This window comes from Lepisma saccharinum, chromosome 11 (genome assembly GCF_977018435.1).
Source record: "Lepisma saccharinum chromosome 11, izLepSacc3.1, whole genome shotgun sequence".
Taxonomy (NCBI): Eukaryota; Metazoa; Arthropoda; class Insecta; order Zygentoma; family Lepismatidae; genus Lepisma; species Lepisma saccharinum.
In genome coordinates, this window is record NC_139239.1 from 76684608 (window position 1) to 76703823 (window position 19216).

Below are 19216 nucleotides of genomic sequence, written 5' to 3' on the forward strand. Positions count from 1 at the left end.
TAAAATATTCTTTCTGGATTTTACATATTCCCACATTTTAAGTTTTTCCACCTTGGTTCCATTAAAAAGGTACAATAAAGGTTCCACTGCATTAAATTCAAATACCTCTGAAACATACCTTTTCAGATGATCCCTGATTTCCCCACAGAAGATCTTCCCATCTCCCTTGTTGAAAGCACCAACTCTTAATGTGTCATCTATGTCAGGTGGGTGATGACCCCTGCCCAATTTCTTTTGTATATTAGCCATTCCTCTCCTGAAGTAATCAGAAAGACTGATATCTTGTGAGGTTTCTGATGACAGTTCAGCCTTAACTTCAGTATAAGTGTCATTGATGATGGCCAGGAACATGTTCTAAAAAAAAAATAATGAACAAAACGTGACAGTATACATGTGTCTACAATACCAAAATAAATACAGATGTGTGGAAATATTCATATTATCTTATTGTAATTTTATGTCAGTTTTCTGCCACTTGGGTTAACTGTGAAAATAAGGTGAATCATGAACTGATGAAATGGATAATGGGACAGACAATGATATATCCATGCCTTCCCAGGGTTTGCACTTGAGACATCCGGCTTTATGGTGACACTGTTTTTAATACTAATCAAAATTTATAAAATTATCTCAAGAGCAGAATGGGAATGCTATATTTAATGCTTGGGCTATTCTTGTGATTCTGATTCAGGTAGACGTATTTCAAATCAATGCTGAATGAAATCTTTCAAGTAAATGCTTTTCTCATTAAAGAAATGTATTTATTTGGAAAAATCTGAATCAAAATAAATCCATTTTATACCAGGATATCAACAGCAAAAAATAAAAAAAAATACGTAAGATGTGGCCCCCATACACTCATCCCCTGGCGACGACGACGATAACAGTAAACAGCTGCCTCATGCATGCGGTTTTGAAAGTTAGTTTGGGGGAGATGGCAACATGTAATGAAATGTATAAAGGGTTTGTAGCCGATGAAAAAGTGATATTAGATAGGCATCTATGTTTAACTATTCTGATGAAAGAATTTACTATCTTTTCTGTTCTTTTTACATTGCTTTCATAAGCCATAGACCAAATACAAAACTCAATACTGGATAAAATGCATCTTATGAAGTAGGATTTGAGGGTAGAAATGTGAGTGATATATGAAAATTAATCCAAGAGTTTTCATGGCTTGAGATGTGATATAATCTATATCGTGACCAAAAGCCCGTTTACTGTAAAATTGACTCCGAAATATTTGTGCTGCTGCATGAACTTGACATACTTAGGGAGATTTCAAACCGAAGCGACAAGCAACATGTGATAGGAGACAAGTGACATGTGGGACTTGGCGAAGAGACATGGCAAACTGTATGTGTTGCATTCTCACTACCATGCATCATGTCATCTCATGCTGTTGTTTGTGCATACGTGGGGAATGTTTCACATTAGACTGAACAGGCTTGTGTCGCTTCTTGCTTGCTGCTCCCTAAGACAAGTTCTGAAACAGTAAGTTTATTGAGACCTACACTTCAGAGTTTAGAGATTAATCTTCAAATAATTTTGAGTCCAACAACATGAACATCAATGAACTGTCATTTGAATAAATCTGATGTGGACTTACCAATAACATAAAGAATACACAAAAGACGTATGACAGGAAGAAAATCGGTCCAAATACTCTGTCTGCCCTTTCCAGTGCATCAAAATCAAAATCTCCCAAAATTATTCTCAGAAGAGTGAACACAGCATTTCCAAATGTAACAAAATCATCCACCTGAAGAAAAAGGGAGAAAGTTCAATTGAATTAAAATTTATCAACTAATAAAATTGTATGAGTAGAAAGCACAGCAAATACAACTGTTAGATATTTTCTATTTTTGTTCCTTATTCATAAGAATTAACAGTAGGGACAAGCAGGACAGAACATTTTCCATTGGCAAGCAAAATAAAAAATCTGAAAGCAGATGGAAATGGCAAACTTCTAGTTTATTTTTTCAGATTTGATGGGATTAAAAGAAGCACCCAGTAAGTCTAATAAATCCTGTGTACATCTCACTGCATATGCCTGTGCTTACCTGCTTCTTACAACTTCATTGGATCTGAAAGTATGAACAGTTTGCAAAAATTACCTCTCTTGATTTGTTTTCAGAAACTGCTGTTTGTTTAGGAATAATAACCCAACACAAGGTGTAACACATTATTTATAGGCCACCCATTGTAGTGAGATATTCTCCCATTGGGTAGTCAGTCACCTCTGACTTAAAATAAACAAGTTTAAACTGTTAAAACACCCCTCACAATTTTATTAGTTTTATAGACTACAGTTCTTAATTTTCCAAAATGAATTAATTCTAAACTTACTCATATTGTCCCAAATTAAATTTGAAAATCAGTTCTAAGTACAAAGATTACTCAACAAATGGCATCCTAGGATACAGACTACAGTTCTTAATTTTCCAAAATGAATTAATTCTAAACTTACTCATATTGTCCAAAATTAAATTTGAAAATCAGTTCTAAGTACAAAGGTTACTCAACAGATGGCATCCTAGGTATGCCAGTTGCCAATTGATATTCCTCTAGTTTTGATGCATAATTTTGTTATAGATTTAATTAACTTGCCAACAATTGCATACATACCATATTTACGCGTGTATAATGTGCGTGTGTGTATAATACACACCCTCATTTTTGATGGGGAAAAGCAACAAAAAAAAATATCTCTTATATAATGCGCAGTACAATTCAGGTCCCAGAAATGGCTTTCTTAGTGTCGGACTAACATTTACATATTTCATTTCAAATTCATCAGTAGATCATAAAAACGAGATTTTCCTTGCTTTCGTAGCTGCTGAATTCACCATGCGACCTTGAACTTCCAGATGTTAGGCTTTTCATAGGAGAGGAGGGAGCAAAGTTATCAACTGCCCCTTCAAGGTCGCAGTGCGTGATGCTTACAATAGATGGATGACATCAATGCAGCATGAACTCTCACCAAGCGGGAGGGTGAAACATGCGTCGCTACCAATTGTTTGTGAATGGGTTCGTGAGGCATGTAAGTCCATCACCCTGGAAATGGTGATCAAAAGTTTTAAGGTAACGGGAATATCGAACAAGATGGATGGAAGTGAGGACATTTCAGACAGCTTGTATTAGTAACTGGGAGTGAATGACGAAATTAAGTGTAAACGTTATTTACGTGAGTCAAGCTGCAATAGTGCAGTAAATACACAGTAGTTATTTCTATTTGTTAAGTGTTGACGTAATTATTTTACCTTCATATTTGTTACAGTCAACTCTCGATACAACGACCTTTCACAGTTCCCGGGAAAAAGGTAGTTATTTCGAAGGGGTCGTTATTGCAATTTGCACCAATAACGATTATCGGGAGATAATCGGGCAGGCAGAATGAATGTTGGATTTAATACGGGTCTACTAGAGCATTGTCTGTTACAAGATGAACTGGTAAGATAAGATCTCTTGGAAAATCTTACCTTTCTAGGCACACACACACACACATACACCCAAAAAAAAAAAATGGGGCTGTAAATTTCGTTTTGGTTCGGCTGTGTAAAATACATCGTAAAAATGTCGTTTTCCTTCCTTCGACCAAGTTCTAATTCACCCCCTCCCCATTCCAGGGAGCAGTCCACACTCTTCCTCGACTTGCATTGTAAGCCAGCCTGAAAAAGGAAACATGCAACTTGCGATCTGTTTGCACCCAATGCGTATTCTAAGACACATTGAACAGTGTCGCACTCGATAATCATGTTGGTTTGGAATTGGATTTCACTCAAGTGAAACTGTATATTTAGTCCCGATTAGCCCAAAAGCATAAAATGAACACAAAACAAGCTTTATGAAACCTGCGCATTTTCAGATATCAAAATGGGAGATCGTTATTTACTCTCACGTTAATCCAACGATAATCGGTGTCAGCTTACACATTGAATACTTTTTTAAAATCATTGTCAGCTTACACATTGAGCACCCCACCTCCCCATGAATGGTTCTGAAGATAAACGGCGATTATATTGTGTGCATTTCCTTGCTCTGAGTGTTCAGGAAGTTTATCCTTGTGTCAGACGCAAAATAAAATTTGCAGTTTTGTTTATCAGAAGGTGCAGAATATGAAGTTGTTTTAACTCTTGTTTTTCTTTCTGAAGATCAAATTTCATTATCGTCAAATCAAAACAGCTTTGCGAGATTCAAAACAATGACTTTTGCCTTCACGCTGGATGAGTCATTGCTGTTATCATCAAGCAACAACTTTGCAGATGTTAGACAAAACACTGGCGCCAGCTGCAGCATAAAACAAGGCGACCCGCTGGAAGTTCGAGCAACAGGTGCTGGAAGGAAAAATCCTCGGTATTTCAAAGATAACGCAACTGTCGAAGGTGGAACTTTTATCATCTGTGTGAAGAAGAAAGAAATGACCCTTTCTTTACGTTTTACCTTGCAACAGACAATAATACGGGCAATATTCCAATAGCATTAAAAAAAAGAGAGAAAAAAATAGGACCTGAATTCTGCAATTATTACATTGCCCTGCAGACCAGTGGCGGAGAATGAGCTGGGAAGGGGGGGACTTTTTTTTTTTTACTTGTCCAATGGTTTTTATTAGTTTTCAAGAATGCATCCAGAACTGGTTGCCCATTTTTAGAAGTCAAAGGAAAGGAAGAGCGATTCACTTCCACCCTTGCCTGTAATCAGCCTGTGTGCACACACGAGCAAGAAAACAATCGGCATTGCCCCCCCCCCCCCCCCCTGAGAAGAAAAGAGGGAGAAGTCACTCGGCCAACGGAGCACTTTTGGCAAATATTAGGACATCGGCACAGTTATGAAAATGTATAAAGTGGTAAACGGGAGTTATGATGCACGCAAGATTGAAGTGAACTTTTGCGGAAACCTGGATGAAAATGCATTAAGAGGTTTGACGATCTTTAGTTGGCCTATGTGGCTTTGATTATCTCTAACATTTTCGCTTCTTTATGAAGTGTTACATGGAACAAAGAACACGTTTTGAATGAAAGCTGTTACCAGAAGTTGTCCGCTACAAGGTTGATTTAAAATAACATCCAAGCATATTCGATCTCTTCTCGCGTATTCAAGAGCAAACTAAATCACAATGGTAAAACAAGCCTGGCATGTTGGGTAGTGGACTGTCGGCTGCGGTGTGCTTGGGGGAGGGAAGGGCAGAGGTCAAGTGCTATTGGATATCACTGAAGCATGGTCTGGTGTTTATTTTTAGATCAAACCCATTTGCGAGTGGTAGAGTGCTTGTGAAGGGAATGAGTGCGAATGAAATAAGTGCAAAAAACAATTTTTGTGGAAGTTATTTCTCCCGCAAAAAATACCGCTTGATACACCTCCCGTGTGACGGGAGGCACGTACTTGAATGCCGCCAGAACGGTTCTGCATTTCACGATGTCACAAAACTTTCTCATACTTAGTGAAAACTCATGGAAAACAGCCATTTTTCCTTTTAAAAGTTATTTTCTAAAATTATTATTGCTAAAGAAAGACAATGTTATACGCAGTGACATAGTGAAAAAAAATGTGTGATTTCATTTTGGCTGTCCGAATTATTCCGTGCTTAATACACACCACAGTTTTGGGGGGCAAAAATTTTGGAAAAAAGTGCACATTATACATGCGTAAATACGGTAATAATTTATTTTAATTAAAACTAAAACATATTGGCCATACCTGAATTCAAACCAACAGTTTTCCAATGTTCATGATGATAAAATAAATTTGTGGATGCATCAGCACTGCAGCTATTTGCACATTGTGCATAGTTGGAATTCCAATGTGCATAGTGCTGTTATTGACAAAAATGCTACTGACTGCAAGTAGTCTTATCAACAAAGAAACAAACACCTAGTCAGTTTTTGTATATTTACTAAATGGACGCCCATGAAATTAGGTGGGTGGCAGAATTTGGTGCTGTTGCCACGTCGGAGCACAACCTCGTGAGAATGGAGATTTAAGAGAATGAAAGATCTCATTGTAGAGTTGGTCTTTGTAATCCATGTGATACAAACTGGCAGTATTTGCTTGAAAGGTTGGGGATGACATACAAGTGCCCCGGAGAGAGGTCAGTCTGATGCTTAAACTAGGCAACGCAGCCCGGTTGATGTCGACTTACCTCTTTACCAAATATCAGGTAGCCCATCTGTGCAAAGGCAACAAATACAATGAAGAACATCACCGAAAATCCAAGCACATCTTTAGCACACTGCAAAGAAAGATGAAAAACATTTCACTGAGAATTTCAAAACGTGAAAACTTATTAGTACATAATTATGATCTCACTACCCACATTAAAACAGTGAAAATAGTCTACCATAAATAAATTTACAACAGTACTGTAATACTTTGGGGCTTCCCAGATAACATAGTGGAAATGATGCCATCTTGTAATCAGGGGTTCCAAGTATGGTCCCTCGTGGAGGTATGTTGCACAGAGGCTAGGATTCCATTTTTAACTGTAGGCCCACTCCTGATTAGCTTATCAGAGCATAAAATGAACTCAAAACAAACTCTTAAATACATACCTTCTTAATTGATATTGCAACCTAATTTCACAAATTAATCTTACTGTACATTTTTTCACTGTGTGTTACGATATGTTTACAATTTCTGTACAGAAATACAATGGAACCTCTATTTTATGTTTTTCACGGGGCTGAGCTGAAAAACTTAAAATACGGAAAAATGTAATATCGAGGAAAATTTTATGACATTTCCTATGTTGGAACCATCAAAATTGTAAAATGTAAAATCTTCGAACATAAAATTGAGGTTCCACTGTACACATTTAGTCCAAGAACCTAATATTGCTGAAGTTAAAGATGAACAAAGGAGCCTGCACCAATTAACAGAAGTAAATAAATAAAATTAAAATTTCTCAACAGTGTAACACTAATTAATTGAGTAATGTTTATATTTGTATGTGTGGGTGAGTGCAGCAATACTAAAATCTGAGTAATTAGTGCAAATTATTTATTAAGTCTCTTTTAGGTGTTTAAAAATACATGAATCTCTACCATATATCACCACATGGAAAAAGAGTTCAAGTTTTCACATAAAGAGGCCATTGGCAACATACACAAACCAAAAATGTATACACTTGAGATGAGAGTGGGGAGGGGGTTGTGACAAATCTCCCAAGTCAATGCTGCAAGGAATTAGGTTGCCAGCCTGCCTAGTGCCTTTGTTTTCAAATAATAATTTTTATGTGATTGTAACAGACCCATCACCTTACTTTCACTTGAATTTGTTTTAAGCCATGAAAATAACAGGAGAAATCAAGTCTCTGTGTACATTTTGTTTTTCACTTCTGCCATATTTCACAAATAAATTCTACTGATTCTGGAAATAGAGACTGCAGATCAGCAGATGGGGTAGTGAACCTTGATGAATGTCTGAGAAATACATTTCAACCTAACAAATAACACAGGAATAAAGGAAAAAATAGATGTCTGTAAAAAATATTTCTATGCATTTCAGCGATCTCTTCAACATATTTATGTACAGATTTGGAATCTTTTGGCTACACAGGGTGTCTACCAAAATAACAAATCAAAAATTCTTGACTTTTTCATGACCTATTTTAGTTTTTCTTAACCTTTATTTGTGTGACCCGTGCTTAGGTAAATTTGGAAATTAGCAATTAAGAAAATAAATATTTATTTAATGAAAAACCTCTACCAAAAGGTTAGTTAAGATGAAAACGGAAGCTGTATTTAACAAGAAAATCAGACTTGCTTTATCTATTAATGCATCCTGACTGCATTTGGCGCACTAGCGAGGCTGTGGCATCTGGACTCACAGCCAGTAAAATCTTATGTGGTACTCGTGTTGTTGTCCCTGTATATTTGTGATTGTCCAATCTATCTTATCTTACCACCATTCATCCGCACCTTTGCGATTAGCAAAAGGGACAGAAAAGTCAAGTAAAATAAACTAAATCAACCAATCAATCATTGTGATGCAAAAATTCTTGACCACAAGTATAATTTCTTGGCTTGTTTTTTTACTGCTTGATCTACTTGTTGTTGATTTCTTTACTAGTTTTCTTGACTTGACTGGTAAACATCCTGCTACATAAAAATCCAGGCCTTGGCGATAACGTGAATGCTATGAAAACACTTTCTACTCACCCTTTCCAATGTAGTGCTCAGCTGAAACATGGTCCTGTTGAAACGCATGTATTTGAACAGCTTAATCCAGGCAAAGAACACCAATATTGCCAACACATGGTTACTAACAGTATGGTAAACAATGAACCTCGAAACATTTGAATAGTTGTCCACTTCTGCTATAATATCATCCAGCACAGTTGGCAGAAGGACAGCTCGCATTATTTCTATTATTATCACTGTCCAGCATAACTGAAAAACAAGCAAAACATTAGACATTAATAGGCAAATTGCTAATTACGGTGGTATATCATACGAGGTTTGGCTAGAAAAAAACCGGACTGATGCTATGAAATCTTTTATTCGGCATTTTGTACAACAGGAACTTTATCTCCTTCAAAGTACTCCCCTGCACGATCTGTACACCGCTCCATACGAATTTTCCATTGCTGGAAGCAGTGCTGCCAGTCATTTTCGGAGATCATGTTCATTACATCCGTCGCATTTCTTTGCACAGCTTCTACTGTCTCAAATCTGGTTCCTTTTAGGGCGGACTTCACTCTGGGGAATAAAAAGAAGTCACAGGGAGCAAGGTCCGGCAAATACGGCGGATGTTCTAACACTGGGATGCCATATTTAGCCAAAAATGTCTTCACTGACAGGGCCGTATGGACAGGAGCATTGTCTTGGTGCAAAATCCATGACTTCCGTTGCCAGAAATCAGGTCGTCGTCTTCTTACTCGCTCACGAAGGGTTTTTAGCACATTAATGTAATGATGTTGGTTTACAGTTTGACCCTCGGGTACCCAATGAACGTACACAATGCCTCGAATGTCGAAAAAGACAATCATCATGGCTTTGAATTTGGACTTGCTCATGCGAGCTTTCTTCTGACGTGGCGAACTCTGGGTCTTCCAATGCACTGATTGGTGCTTTGTGGCAGGGTTGTACGTGAAAAACCACGATTCATCACAGGTTATCACTCTCTCTAAGAATGTAGGGTCTGTTTCAATGTTCTTCAAAGTGTCCGTACAAATGTTCACTCGAGCTTCCTTCTGTTCCAATGTCAGGTTCCTTGGCACGAGTTTTGAACACACTTTACTCATGTTCAAATTCTCGTGTAAAATTTGTCGAACACTTTCTTTGTCTATTCCTGTGATTTCAGCAACTGCTCTAATGCTCAATCGACGATCTTTTCGAATCACATCACTCACTTTTTGAATGTTTGTTTCCGTTTTCGACGTGCATGGTCGTCCTGAACGTGGGTTGTCTTGGATCATTTTCTGTCCTTCTTTAAACCGTTTAAACCACTCAAACACTTGTGTGCGTGATAAACACTCATCCCCGTACACAGATTTTAACATGTCGTACGCTTCTGTTGCGGATTTCACCAGTTTGTAAAGGAACTTCATATTGACACGCTGTTCCATGTTAATACTCAGCATTTTTCCGACTGAGCACAGACGCACGTTCCGCTTTGTCCAAGTGCCACAGCGAAACTGAGAGGCCTGCACCCAGGGCAATTAGTCATTCTGTAGGCAGGGTATGGTAGTATAGAATCATGCATTGCTCAACCTTCGCGCATTCGTTGTTTGCCAATAGCAACATCAATCCGGTTTTTTTCTAGCCAAACCTCGTACAATTGGACAAGGCAATGCCGATGTATCCAACTGTATCAATAAAGGTCTTAAATCACTGACGCTAGTCAATACTTTAGTGAAGTTGACATATTTTATGACAGAAATCCATGACCAACACTTTTGCAGTTAGAAAATCCTCATATACATGAGTAAATGTTTCTGTAGTAGTGTAACATTTTCAAGGATTTTACAATATACACAAACAGATATATATGTAAAAATGACGTAGGAGACAGTAAACACTTACCACAATTGAAAAAAAGTCTTATATTTCAAGGCTATTACCTCATTGTCACGTTAGGTAGAAAGAACAAAGTAAACAAAGAATGTAGAGGCTTCACGTGACAATGAGGTAATAGCCTCAGAATATAAGACATTTCTTCAATTGTGATAAGTGTCTCCTACCCCGTTTTTGTTTATCTGCCCTTCTGGCACTCATTCTCATTCTATCCCTTATATATATATAAAGCAAGGAGGGGCCAAAAGGGCTAAGTAAAAATCAAAGAAGGTAAAAGGAAACACTCACCGGACAGTAGAAAAATTCAAAATTTTCGCTAATTTCATAGCATCATCCGTGTGAGGAGAAAGAGACGGAACCGGAAGTTGGGGCACTGCAGAGTTGCCAGGTCCCCATCGAAGAAGCGGTGCGTAGAACGAAAAAACACTGTTTCGTCACCAGGCAACATATCTGGGCCAAAAATCCCTCAGTTCAAACTACTACCAGTGAAACCCACCGGAGCCGCCTTCAATTTAGCCCCTCCTCCTCCCAAGATCCACCCCCCCTACCCACCAACCACCCCTTGGAAAGATACATCACTGCCATCATTTCCACCACCTCTGACAGCTCATTCTTAAATAACTTTCACAACCAACCTAACCACAACCCCCCCCCCCCCCAACAGAAAGCTCTCAGATACCTCCGCAACAACCACAACACCAAAACCCTCCCAGCTGACAAGGGGTCCACCACGGTGGTCTGGAACTCTCAAGACTACCTGGTGGAAGCCAACCGCCAACTGGCTGACCCCTCCACCTACAAACCCACCACAGTTGACCTATCCGCCGAACACCTCAACAAAATCCAGGACTTCATCCACACCCACGGCCCACCTGAAGGCCTGACAGATCGTACCACCGCCATGTTAATACCCGACAATCCCCGCACCACCACCTTCTATCTATTGCCCAAAATCCACAAACCTGGCAACCCTGGTAGACCCATTGTGTCCAGCTATAACTCACCCACACAAAGAATCTCAGTCTTTGTTGACTCCCATCTCCAGCCTCTTGTGAAAGCTCTGCCCTCCTACCTCCGTGACACCAACCACTTCCTCCAGAAAATCAGCACCATTGCCCCCAAGTACCATCCTTGCCACCATCGATGTCACTTCCCTCTACACCAACATACCTCACTCCCATGGCCTCCGCTCCATAGAATTATATCTCAATAGCAGACCCAAACCTCACAACCCCAGCACCAACTTCCTGACCCACCTAGCGCACCTTGTCCTCACTTGTAACAACTTCACTTTTGAAAACCAAAATTTCCTACAGATCCGAGGTACAGCCATGGGTACCAGAATGGCCCCATCCTATGCAAACCTCTTCATGGGCAAACTTGACCAAGAGTTTTTGGCTACCCAACCCCTCCTCTGGCTCCGCATCATCGACGACATCTTCATGCTCTGGACACATGGAGAACCATTCTTGTCAGCTTTCCTGGACCAACTTAACCACTTCCGTTCCCTGGTTAACAGTGGATATCCCTCCATCCTGGTCACCAAGCAAATATCGCGAGCTGCCTCACATACCACTACCACCAAGAAACCTGCTGGCACCAACCCACCTGCACTCATCACCCAATATCATCCCCACCTCAACAAAATCAGGCACACACTGCACTCTCTTCTCCCAATTCTCCACAGTGATCCTGAAACGAAAAACGTATTTCCCAACAAACCTAGAGTGGTTTTCAAACGCCCCCCACCCCCCAACCTCAAAAACATCCTGGTCCACAACACTCATTCACCACACATCCAACACCCCCTGCCCATAAATGCAACCGCCCAGGTGCAAGACCTGCCCCATCCTCATCACTTCTCACACCCTCCAGGTGCACACGGCCACTGGCAAATTTACCCTCCATCCAAAAGGGACCTGCCATGCCTCAAACCTTATCTACATCCTCACCTGCAACATCTGTGGTGATTTTTACCTGGGAGAAACATCAACGGCCCTCAACCTCCGCATCAATAACCACCGCTCCTCCACCCACAACCTGGACTTCACTGTCGCCATCCACACCAACCACCACAACATCAGTTTCAACAACTGCTTCCGGGTAGCGATTATCCATCTCCTACCCCAACCAGCCAACACCTCTGCTCGCAAAAGATGGGAGAGGGCCTATATATCGGCCATGAGTGCAACCACTCCACCTGGCTTGAACAAGGCCACCCAGTAATGCCCATCCCTCACCCACCGTCCTCATCCCACACACTCACAGTTTACGACGAACCTGGTGACGAAACAATGTTTTTTTTGTTCTACGCACCGCTTCTTCTTCGATGGGGACCTGGCAACTCTGCAGGGCCCCAACTCCCGGTTCCGTCTCTTTCTCCTCACATGGATGATGCTATGAAATTAGCGAAAATTTTGATTTTTTTCTACTGTCCGGTGAGTGTTTCCTTTTACCTTCTTTGATTTATATATATATATTTTTGGAATGGTGGAGAAAAGCCAGTTTCATCACAATCTATCCTTTTTAGTCAAAGATGTAGGTTTTGCCTTACAAAAAGAAACTGCATTTTATTTTTTTCAGAATGAAACCAGTGGTGTTTATGAATTAACTCGTATATCTCCCAAAAAAATAAGGACAAGTCAGAATGGTACAAAGTATTTTCAATTCAGAATTACCAATACACTGATACATTGAAATGCCTACAATTGCAGATATTGATTGACTGATTTGGTTTATTTGACTTTGCTTTTCTGGCACTTTTGGCTAATTGCGAAGGTGATGATGCATGATGAGTGATGAAATTGATGGAGGGACACTCACAAAGAACACCCACGATCAGGGTAATGGCAGATATGTTTGTTTGTTTTTGGGAATTTATTTTTAAACCCATTTTATGCACAAAAAGGGCTAATCTGGACTGGATCTACAGTTTAAATCGAATATGTACCTTCACCAGGTATCAAACCTGTGACCCCTTAATTACAAGGTGATGATCTTACCACTATGCAATCAGAGAGGTCCCTAATAGCAGATATGGACCAAGAGCCAATTAAGCTGTTTTAGCCTATACTTTAAGGCACATCTGCTTGAACAGATTTTATTTTGCAGATCCATTCTTTCAATAAAATTACACCTTAACATTTAACTCATTTGCCCTGAATGTGAATAGTTCTTCAGAAAAAAACAAGGTTTTTGTCATCTTAAGATTAATTAATTCTACTAAAAACAATAAACTAGTGCAGGATCGAATATTCTACGTATACACACTTACCAAAACAACAAGCATGCTGATTACGCATGATGGTTTCGCAAAATATCCCAAACGAACAAAAAATATTTCCACAATCATTTCTAAAGTGTAGAAAATAACAGCAAATATTAGCACCATTGAACATCCTAACACAAAATAATCATAAGACGTGGCATAGCGTTCAAGTTTTAAAGCCGTGAAGTCATGTGATGGAAAGATCCCACCTGTAGGAGGTATTTCAAATAGCAACCTAAAACAAACCAAAAAATAAATAAAAAAACTTATAAAGCAACATAGCAAAACACAACAAAATTGAAATTAAAAATGTAAACATGCACTGTTTTCTACAACTACACAGCAGTGTATAAAGCAACAAATACCAGAACAGAGATAAAAATTAATAAATTATTAAATTTGTATTTCTTTGTAAGTGGTGGTGGAGTGGATGATGGAAATAACAGACATTAGGAAAGGGTGATCACAAATATCCATACCTCTTCCATGATTTGAAGAACTCAGTATTCTTGGTACACTCACAACAAAAAGTGGAAAATTATTTTAAAATAAAAAAAAAACATTCAAAGTAATCAGAAACAAGAGATCCATTCTCTCTCTGCATTTCCATTAATAATTTATTAACAGCATGCAAAATTCATTATCCATTATTTTGCTATTTAGCATCACTTACATATGTTCTTCTTAAAGGTTCGCATAACCACTTTTTGTAGATATAAAATAATATAATGGAGTTATTTTTAGTGGTTTCTATTTTTCCTTCAATGCATTGTCCTGGTTTTTTTTAGAGCCATCTTCAATTTTGATGCAAAAGTGGAAGATCTTAACTTGCCAGGCCAGTTGAAGGAGAGAGGGAAAGTTTGTGCCATCAGGAGGAGGGGTGGGAAGGCAAGAAGAGTAAGTCACAGGATGGAGGGGAGGGGGAGAAACAGCCAGTTATGACACCTGGGAAGGTACAGGAAGGTTGAAAAAACAGTTTTCCTAGGAGAAAACAAGGACATTCCTTAGAAATGTAGAGTGAGTAGCCATGTAAGGTTGTGTGTATATCTTGGTGTAAGCTTGAAAAAGTTCTGGGAAACCAGGACGAAACGTATCAGGAAAAAGAAAATCCTCTAAAAAAAACTGTATTATATTATGTTGTACCTATTGGCATCACTTTTCTGCAAACTACTTTGGATATTATTGTTTTTCCTACTTCTTGGGTTAATCACAACAATAAGAATGAATGATGAACCCATCATTAATAGGTCAAAAATGATACATCGTAGGAATTTAACCTGGCCTCCAACAATATTAAACTAACCATTTAGCAACATAAGCAGCATGCATTATTTGAGCAAATCCAAACCCAAGTGTGTGTTGAAAAATTTGCATCCTCCTTTAAAATACTTCTCTAGACATTGTTTTTTTATACTATATAGTAGGGATGGGACAGATCAATCGAAACTCCATCGGTATTGGTTGATATAGGCACATTGGTGTATCTGCTTTCTAAAAATATCTTATAATTTAGTGCAATATTCTGCTATTTTGTTATAATGTTAATGGATATAAACATATAATATCCATTCAGTACATTTTTTAAAGTCAATGCCTAAATATACAACTTCTTTTGCATTGCAGTCATCTAGTAACATACATTTATTAAGGAGGTCAATGAACCATTCATTTTCTTCAAGGATCATTTGGATGTATCAGATTGGTAGAATATTGGTATCAGTAAAATTTATATTGATACTTACTGCTATCAGCCATAATTTCACATTGGTCCTCCCTACTATGTAAAACAACTTTAATTGCTACAATGTTAAAGTACTGTAATCTGCAGAAAGTGGTAGAAGTATCTGAAGTATCAATTCTTGTGAACATTAAAGAAAACTGATTTACACTGATCATTTTGTCACCTTTCTCATATCAGGGTGTACCCAAAAGAAACCAGAATTTGCCTAAAAAATTTGCCGGAATATGCCAAAAAAGATGAGTTTTATTAACTTTGAGTTACAAATACCTTAGTCTCCTTCAAAGTATTGTCCATTTGACGCGATGCACTTATCCAAACGGCCCTCCAATTGCTTCAAACATTTTTGGAAGTCCTCAACTGGGATATTGTTGAAGGCCTGGCATGCATGTTCCTGAACTTCAGCCACATCGGCAAAGTGTTTGCCTTTCAGCTCGTTCTTCATGCAGGGGAATACAAAAAAAAAAAAATCACAAGGTGCAAGGTCCGGTGAATACGGAGGGTGAGGAACAACGGGCATTTGGTTTTTCGCCAAAAACTGTTGGACACGCACAGCAGTGCCGGCTGGGGCACTGTCGTGGTTGCACAACCAGTCGCCACACATCAACATTTCTGGACGTTTTCGCTGCACATTTTCATGCAATCGCCTCAACACACCCATGTAGAAATCCTGATTAACAGTTTCACACTTTTTCAATGTTTTCGTCATTTCTTGCTGTGGCAGGTCGTCCAGATTTCGGTTGGTCTTCCTCTGACATTTCCCCCTTTTTGAAACTTGCAAACCACTCGTACACTTGCGTTTTACCTAGGGTGTCTTCTTTAAATGCTTCTTTCAGCATCACTACAGTCTCAGCTGCAGTTTTCCCTTATAGGAAACAAAATTTCACACACACTCTCTGTTCCTTCTGATCCGCCATAGCAAAATTCGCAGCAAACGTTTGTCAACACAAAGAACGTGCAGCACAGCACAGTTCCACGTCTACACAGGGCAACAGCACTCAGCACACTGGCATGTCATAGTGTCTCCTGACTACATCTAGTAGCGGAAGTCGGAAGTACGTCGGGCTTCCCTGCCAGATATGCTTTCTGGTTTCTTTTGGGTACCCCCTCGTACATGCATGGCAAAATCGATCATACTTCAAATGTTCAACAATTAGTAAGATACAGTGGAACCCCCATTTTACATTTTCCCGCATTGTACATTCAATGTTCCTGGTCCCAATAGAGCAAAATGCTATAAAATTTTCCCACATTTTACATTTTCCCGCATTTTAAGTTCCTTTAACTTGGTCCCCTGAAAAACATAAAATCGAGGTTCCACTGTACTCAGAGTAAATTATCTACTTCCATTCACCAGCCAAACTGATATCTTAGACATAATATTCTTCTACAGTACTTTTCTTAATAAATTTCTAATGTAATTTCTTTAACTAAAGCAAAGCTCATGCTATCAATCATTGTTAACAACTGAATGATTGGAGACATTGGTAGGAATGTCATTTCATTTCATCCGGTCATCCAGGATTTTTAATTTTTTTATTCTTATATTTAAAATTTTAACCATGATTTGACCCGTGCACACTCAATCCTTGCCTCTTTAATGAAGTGGGTTCAAAAATTTGGATATATTCAAAGGTTAAGTTATAAACAGAAAGGTTATATTACTCCTTAGCGTTAGAAATATTGCACACTCCAACACTAGTGTGTGCCAATCGAAACCGGAGAAGAGACGGTTGTGTGAAATGTTTTGTGTCGTGGACTTCATTCGTAAATAGTTATTTCTTCATGTGTAACATGCTCTGTAAGTTCACTGATACTTCTAACTTTGTTTACTGCAAGAATACATTAATCTTCTGTACCGTAGGCTGTTATTTCTTGTGACATTGGTGTCTTTTCTCTTCATGTGTGTCCTAGTGTATTTCCGCCATTTTTGTTTTGTTGAATATTACATTTGCTTACACCTAAATCTGGTTGCAAAGTGTTTAGACAAATAGTCCTTGTACATTTCTACAATGTTAAAAACACATGACATTTGATTGTACTCTTTTTTATGATTAATCACTGTTCTAGTCTGACTGCAAACAAACATGTGCATTATGAATTTCTTTCCAGTGCAAACGTAACAATCCCAAACCAAGTGCAGCATGCACCACTATTTATGAAAAACAGTTTCACTCAAACGTGTTACCACTTACACATAGGAAGAGAATGTCCAGAATATTCCAGCCATTTTGAAAATAGGAACTTTTGCACTTGGCTAATTCAAGGCCTTGTTGCAGTGTAAAGTAAATAACAAAAACTGCACAAACTATTTCGCAAGCTAGAACAAAATAGTCAAAAGCCGTTAGGTGGCGTAACAGCTTCATCAAATAAAACGAATATGATGGAACGATGCCACCTGTTGCTGGAAACTCTAACACAAGTCTGAAAGATAAAAATCAGAAGAATATGCAAAATTCACATACCTAAAAAATCAACAAATTACTTAATACCTGTCTCCTAACAAACAGCATCAGTGCAATTTTACTGATTGTTGATCAGAAGGGAGGATGACATTGATTACAGCATGTCAATAAAATTACTGGTACTAAGCAAAATTTTCCAACATTATATAAATGAAATAATATTACATAAACTGTTGTTAAGTTACAGCTGGAAACATATCTTAAATCCTACACAGTGGAATGCCGATTCTACATTCCCAGATTTTACATTTTCCCACTTTATACATTGAAGCAAAATGTTATATATTTCCTCGATTTTATTTTTCTCAGCCTCTGAAAAAGCATTAATGAAAATGTGTAACTTGTATGATGCTTTAAAACTGTTGTAAGGTTAACTTTTGTTGGTGAAATATATAAATTTTATGCAGTCACAAACATACAAAGCTTAATGCAATTAAAAACAACAATAATTGCCTGATTGAATGATTTTGTTGTTATTTACATGGAGTAGGACCACTTTTCATGAAAGTGAATGCACAATAAAATTCGGTCTTATCCATATAACATCTTTATGACCAAAGACTAAGAAAATCCTTTTTTGGACCTAAACTGTCATGCCCTTTATATACGAGGTATACACTTTAACTACTTTTCCTTATCAAAACCAAAGTGCACACATTATACATGTGTAAATCTGGTTTCCTGCTCCCACAGGAATTTTCCATGAAACTTAGTAAGTTAGTATTTTTTACATGGAATATGCTATAGTACATTCACAATGATGTTTCATTGTTTCATGATGCAATATGGAAATGAAATCAGGGAGTTCTATTGTAACAACCCTGTATTCTTATTGCAATAGTTAAGTAACAGGTTCACCAATAATATTTTATTCATAATAGACTTCTAAATCTACAAATCAGATATGGGAATACTTACTGAACAAGGCAGAAGAGATTAATGTTGGGATTGTACACAAGAAAATCAATAAAAACAGCTCTCGTTCCTCTGTCAAGCCACAGTAGTTCCTTCAAGGTGCCTATCAGCTGCTTTGACAATTCCAAGTCTGAGTCCAACTGAACAAAGTATCCTCCTCCACTGTATGTGCTGAAGGTGCCCCTGTAGGAATTCTCACCTGTCACATCTTGTGACGTGTAAACCCACCTGTGGATAATAAAGAGAATCTACAGAACATATAATTCTAACAAGTAATATCTACTGCTACGAAATCTAGATTTATTGGTGGGTACTATTTCTATCTATCAATCGTCTTAAGTGGGTGTCAATTTCAGTTGCAATGTGAATATTCTAGGAACATCAGCTCCCCTGACACAATGCTGTCAAGCATTGCTTCTGGCTGTGTTTGCAGAACCTTTTCAACTGGAACCTGCTTTCCGAAGGGATCGTGACCAAGGCTGTCGAACTGTTTACGGATGTGATACATGCCCTAATTCAGGAGACTATGTGGCACATAAAACAATGAAATGTAAAAAAGTGTCCCCTGTGGTTCGATACGGAGCTGCAGCATCTGTTGCACAACAAAAAGAGAGCATGGCAGCTGTGGAAACGTTTCCCCAATCCCCACACACACAACACTTTCAAAGCACTTCGTAAGCATAGTAAAGACCTTACGAAACAGAAATACACAGAATATGTAAACACAGTCACAAATGAACTCCTTACTAATCCGAAAAGATTCTGGACATTGATAAATTCACGGAGACAAACCAAACGCATCCCTTTGGAAGCAACA

General features: G+C 38.5%; 1 protein-coding gene across 3 annotated transcripts in view; it reads right to left on the reverse strand.

Moving 5' to 3' along the window:
• The window catches only part of LOC145994933 (polycystin-2-like), a 73898-nt gene that overhangs the window by 13813 nt on the left and 40869 nt on the right, over positions 1 to 19216 (reverse strand). For 2 of the 3 annotated variants that reach the window (XM_083131440.1, XM_083131442.1), the window contains exons 6-11: positions 18403 to 18627; positions 13288 to 13516; positions 8157 to 8387; positions 6140 to 6229; positions 1610 to 1762; positions 119 to 354 (exon numbers count right to left, since the gene is read on the reverse strand). In XM_083131440.1, the coding sequence (XP_082987566.1) occupies positions 119 to 354; positions 1610 to 1762; positions 6140 to 6229; positions 8157 to 8387; positions 13288 to 13516; positions 18403 to 18627 (1164 nt within the window). Of the gene's footprint in view, positions 1 to 118; positions 355 to 1609; positions 1763 to 6139; positions 6230 to 8156; positions 8388 to 13287; positions 13517 to 17214; positions 17444 to 18402; positions 18628 to 19216 lie in introns of all 3 variants that reach the window. The other variant, XM_083131441.1, reaches the window with a different exon arrangement.